The sequence below is a fragment of the Raphanus sativus genome, unplaced genomic scaffold, assembly GCF_000801105.2.
Source record: "Raphanus sativus cultivar WK10039 unplaced genomic scaffold, ASM80110v3 Scaffold2010, whole genome shotgun sequence".
NCBI classification, from domain to species: Eukaryota; Viridiplantae; Streptophyta; class Magnoliopsida; order Brassicales; family Brassicaceae; genus Raphanus; species Raphanus sativus.
In genome coordinates, this window is record NW_026617319.1 from 12,723 (window position 1) to 17,926 (window position 5,204).

General features: G+C 34.4%; 2 protein-coding genes across 3 annotated transcripts; one reads left to right on the top strand and one right to left on the bottom strand.

Annotated features, from left to right (window-relative positions):
• LOC108847906 (FBD-associated F-box protein At4g10400-like) lies at positions 1–1,892 on the top strand. The gene has a single exon (XM_018621275.2). The coding sequence runs from the start codon at positions 657–659 to the stop codon at positions 1,890–1,892; it is 1,236 nt and encodes a 411-aa protein (XP_018476777.1). The 5' UTR covers positions 1–656.
• A 673-nt stretch (positions 1,893–2,565) lies between these two features.
• LOC108847908 (uridine nucleosidase 1) lies at positions 2,566–4,844 on the bottom strand. Of its 2 annotated transcripts, XM_056999691.1 has the most exons (10): positions 4,803–4,838; positions 4,557–4,742; positions 4,096–4,211; positions 3,948–4,007; positions 3,677–3,859; positions 3,506–3,610; positions 3,324–3,420; positions 3,127–3,234; positions 2,919–3,054; positions 2,566–2,822 (listed from the first exon to the last, which is right to left on the bottom strand). In XM_056999691.1, exons 2-10 carry the CDS (start codon positions 4,657–4,659, stop codon positions 2,714–2,716), a joined length of 1,017 nt encoding a protein of 338 aa, XP_056855671.1. In that variant the 5' UTR covers positions 4,660–4,742; positions 4,803–4,838; the 3' UTR covers positions 2,566–2,713. The 2 variants fall into 2 exon arrangements, with proteins under 2 accessions (XP_056855671.1, XP_018476779.1); XM_018621277.2 differs by having other exon boundaries at positions 4,557–4,844.
• Between the last annotated feature and the right edge of the window lie 360 nt (positions 4,845–5,204).

The window sequence follows — 5,204 nt, forward strand, 5'->3', positions numbered from 1 at the left end:
TGATATTTTAAAGTTGTTATTTTTTGTCAACTTAAAGTTGTCTAAACTATTTGAAAATATAAAAAATAGTCAAAAGTAAACATATAAAGTAGATAAACAATAATCAAACACCAAAAATATTTAACATATATATTTATTCTTCATCCAAATATTGAAGTTCAACCTGTTTTTTAATTTTTAATTTAGATATTTTGGCTTACATTACTCAAATTTATATGTTTTGAGAAATTTAAAATATATATAAATTTTGAAAATTTTAAAATAATTCAAACGGGTTATTTGTATTCGAACCGAACCCGGAAATATCCGAATCAAACCGAAACCAAAATTTATAAATATTTGAATGTTGCTGAAATCTTTAAACTCTAGATACTCAAACTCAAATGGATTTTAACGGAATCAGTGGGTATCCAAATACACATCCCTAACGTAGTCAATATAAAACGATCAAGTATTACAAATACATCATTTAGTATAAATAAATAAAAATTAAAACAGAAAATTAATACCCGTGCGGTCGCACGGGTCAAGATCTAGTATTCCATTAAGACCTAAGACGGAACACAAAGTGAGAAAGGAGGCAGAACCGTGAGAGAGAAGAAACAGAGTTGTGAATCTTTGTGTTCTTCTTGGTTTGTACTTGGAATTTGTACGATATGGACAAAATCAGTCGACTGCCGGATGAATTATTGGTGAAGATATTATCGTTTCTTCCAACAAAAGTTGCTGTCTCCACTAGCATCTTGTCCAAACAATGGGATTTTCTATGGATGTGGTTACCTAAACTCGACTACAGTACTAGAAAGTATTCAGAGTCCGAATGCGTGAGGTTACGGTGTTTTCTTAACAGAAATCTGCCATTACACAGAGCTCCGGTCATAGAAAGCTTCCGCCTCGATTTTCTTGCTTCACAGTTCAAACCTATGACAATTAGATCATGGCTTCTAACTGCAGTTTCACGCAACCTACTAGAGGTGGAGATTTCTCATGCTTATACTGAGAAGGTGCTGAACATATTGCCGAGTAGCTTGTACACTTGTAAATCACTCGCGTCCTTGAAACTGAATGGAATGAGGACTCTAGTGGATGTTCCTCGTATGGTTTCTCTCCCTTGTCTGAAAAATTTGTGGCTTGAAGGTGTGAAATACAAGAATGAAGATTCTCTTCAGCGCCTTATATCTAATTGCCCTGTTCTTGAAGATCTATTTCTGAACGGATGCAAAGGGGACAATATGGTAAAGTTCATTGTTATCGTCCCCTCGTTGCTACGTTTAACAGTCATTATACCTGAGGATATAGATGAGTTTGTGATAGATACTCCTTCTTTGAAATACTTCAAAATTGACTACTGTAGTTACAAGAGACACCACTGTTTGATTGAGTATATGCCTAAGCTGGAGGAGGCATATGTAGAAGTTAGCTCTGATGATATTTATATTGAGAGGTTTATCAAACCAATCACTTCTGTCAAACGTCTGACATTATGCATAGAGGGTGTGTATGGTGGTGATGGTTTTGTCTTCAACCAGCTTGAACATCTGCAACTATGTATATGCAATGAATATAACTCGGATGAGATTGTTGTCCGGTTGCTCAAAGATTCACCTAACTTACGAGTACTAGACCTATTCAAAATGGAATGTCATGACACTATTGGTTTGTATTGTTGGAATCGACCAAGAACGGTTCCGGAATGTATTTTGTCGAGTCTACAAACTTTCAAGTGCTCAGGATACTTAGGAACACTAGGAGAAAGAGATCTTGTGATTTATATATTAAAAAACGCTAACCACTTAAAGACTGCAACGATCTTGTTTCCGACGGTTGACATGAAAAAAGAGCTGACTCTTTCTTCTCGAGCTTCTAACGCATGCCAACTTGTATTTGATTGAGGGATAGGATCTATACACATTTTCTTGGTTACGCTTTTTCTCTCTTATTATACTCTTGTTTTTTGTTTTTCTTTTTATCGAGGATGAGTATTACACTAAAAATATATATACAATATACTATATATCAATATTTCGACTAACCTTATATACACAATAAAATAAATATATACACAGTAAAATAAATATTAGGAATAAATATCAAAATATATTTTGATTTAAAAAAATTCTCCATGAATATGTTCGTCGGAAATTTATAACGAAACAATTCGTGAATATTCTGACGGATATTTTCCGTCAAAAATTCTATAAACTGATTTAAAAAATATTTATAATATTATTTATATTAATTAATTTTTATTGTTGTAAAAAAATTACAATTGTTTCCAACAAATATATTATTTATATACAAATATTCCCACATCTATCCTTTAGATATAATTATGCAACGTGGCCCTTATAACCATCTCATTGAATCTTTACTCTACCCTCTTTCACATGTTCCCACATCTATCCTTTAACAAAAAAGAAGTTTTTGAAATTTTTTTACATAAGATATTATCATAATTACTGTTTGAATAAAATATTTTAGCATATGGGATTTAGATAAACTTTTTTTTTTTTTGAACACCCGCATTTAGATAAACTATTTAGCTAAATAAGTGACCAGAAAAAAAAGAGAGATAATTTTCATCCATTATATTTTTTTTAAAATCAAATTCTAGCATTTATACAGTTTAAATACAGATCTTGAGTTGAGAATCTAGTAAGAACCAGAATAAGATGAATGTGATGATGCCATTTACAATGAAACATTCACATACTTATGGCTTCATCAGCATCCCTTTGATATATTCCAAAACTCCATCCACATCAACCGTCCACGCCACTGATACTGGTGAATATCCCACCCATGGATTGCTCCCATTCCATCTACAATCCAATCAAAACAGCTCTTTAGAGAGAAAGAAAGGTCTAAATATTTAATAAAGAGTGTCTTTTCTATGAAGTATATAATAATAATAAGACCTCTTGAGGCCTTGATCCATGAGAGTGTGGCCAACACATATTCCTTGTGTTTCCACCCGAACAACGCCTTTCTTATATGTGAACAGATCAGGCCGAACTACAGCCACAAAGCTGACCGGGTCATGGAGGTAAACTCCTGAAAACCAGCAACAATAAACATTTTGAATCAAAACTTGCAGCTTCATAAGATGATAGTTTCATGCTTTACCGTAAACACCATCAGATTTGACGTGCCAATCTCTGTAGAACTTGCACATGTCACTTAATAACTTGGCGTGTTTCCCCTTGGAGTCACGCAGGGCTAAGAGGTCTTCATCTGAAACAAGAGAAAGAACACAAAACAGACACACTTGGTTTCAGCGAATGTTTAAAAGAGATAAAGAGTAGGAGAAAAGTGTTGTTCACCAGTTAGTTTAAGTTGGGTAGTGATGTTTATCCCAACAACAGTGATATCAGCACCACAAGTGAACACAACATCAGCTGCTTCCGGGTCACCATATATCTGCATATACAGAGGAGCAAACCCACAAAAGATTAGATTAATAGAAAGAAGATTCAAGAAGAGGTTGGGAGGGTAGGTGTTGTACATTGGCTTCAGCTGCAGGATTGACATTCCCCAAAGCAAAGAAAGCTCCACCGAGTATAACAATCTTCTTCACCTTACTGGCAAATGAACTATCTCGTTTGATGGCCTAAAACGAACACACAAACTGAGTTTTAAGGTTTTTCAAAAAAAAAAGAGATATTATGATTCTTACTATTGCAAGGTTGGTTAGAGGTCCGAGGGCGAGAATGGTGACTTCACCAGGATGCTCAGAGACCTTCTCAACTAGAAACTCAGCTGCACTTTTGTCACATTTGTTTCTACTAGGAAGAGGAACAGAGACATCTCCTAGTCCATTTTTACCGTGAACAAAATCAGCAACACGTGGAATCCCACCCTGAATCAACACAACACAGCAAAAGCCATTAGTAGAGAGCTAAAGTCACAAAAAACAAAAAACGGTTTTGAGATCTAAAGATTGTTACCTTTAAGGGTTCGGAGCTTCCTTCAGCCACAGGAAGATCAGGGAAGCCAGCAATCTCACACTGAACAAGGCAACACCGTTGTAAAAAAAAAAAAAGAAGAAAATTGTACTGAGTGAGGTTAAAGTGAATGTTATTGTTACATACGTACCAGGAGTAAGGCGTTGCGAGTAGCATCTTGTGTAGAAACATTACCAAAGACAGTGGTGAGTCCTAATATCTCCAGCTCCGGTGTTTGAAACGCCATCATTATCGCCATGCTATCATCTAACCACACAATAATGTTATAACCATTTCTCAGATTCTCAAATCAAGAAGGATTACAGAAGCATGGAGCTCAAAGATCCAAACTTTACAACCAAATGAGTTCAGATTCAAGAAAGCACATCAACTAAGCTCAAAGATCCAAACTTTTCAACTCAAATGAGCACAGATAAACAAATTCAAGAGATCACAAGAGCTCTTAACTCAAGGGTATTGATTGCTTTAGATTACGATCCCAAATACTTTAAAAAAGAAACTCTGAGACTAAAGCATCAAGATCCGTTGACTAAGTTCATGTCGTCTATACAAATACTAATGGGAGGACCAAAAGAGGAAGAAGAAGTTTACCGATTCCTGGGTCTGTATCGATAATGAGCTTCTCCCGCTTAGAAGAAGCAGAGATACCCAAAACGTCGCCGTTCGAGATCCCACCGTTGCAAATCTCCTCCATCTCTGACGGCAAGTAATTTTTGATTTCTCAAACTCAGCAAATGAACTTTAGAACCCAACTGAAACTCTGTAGCAGAATGTTTCCTGATATGTATATATTCGTATCAGATGATCATAAAGGCCTAAGCTTTATGCGAAAAATACCTTAAAAAGGCAGAAACTTTTTAAAAGGACGAAGAAGAATCAATCCATCCAGGCTATCCAGCTATGCTAATTTCTTATTCTTTTTTTTAATTATTTTTCTCTTTTATTTGTGGTGGTGACAGATAGATTACTTTCAATTTTACCTAACTGAAAATATCTTAACTGAAAATATATTTAACTTTATTTAAGCCACGTATTCATTTTATTTATTTATAACACACAATGCTATAGTTATCTTTCATGATAAAGATAAACCCTTTTGAAATGTATTTATTTAGTTGATAACAAATTTTTTTATCAAAATAACGAATTTCTATTTCAAATACTTTTTGAAAGTTTGGAGATTATATGAATTTGATAAAATTTGTTTCTTTGTAAAAGGTGTTTTACCTTGATTAAAGA

What these genes read in the sequence shown, in the direction of transcription:
- LOC108847906 (XM_018621275.2), top strand. Translation starts at nt 657, where the DNA reads ATGGACAAAATCAGTCGACTGCCGGATGAATTATTGGTGAAGATATTA.
- LOC108847908 (XM_018621277.2), bottom strand. Translation starts at nt 4,659, where the DNA reads ATGGAGGAGATTTGCAACGGTGGGATCTCGAACGGCGACGTTTTGGGT. An exon ending in CTCTAACCAACCTTGCAATA is followed by an intron (nt 3,611 to 3,676) that starts GTAAGAATCATA and finishes TGTTCGTTTTAG; the next exon opens with GCCATCAAACGAGATAGTTC. An exon ending in TACCCAACTTAAACTAACTG is followed by an intron (nt 3,235 to 3,323) that starts GTGAACAACACT and finishes CTCTTGTTTCAG; the next exon opens with ATGAAGACCTCTTAGCCCTG.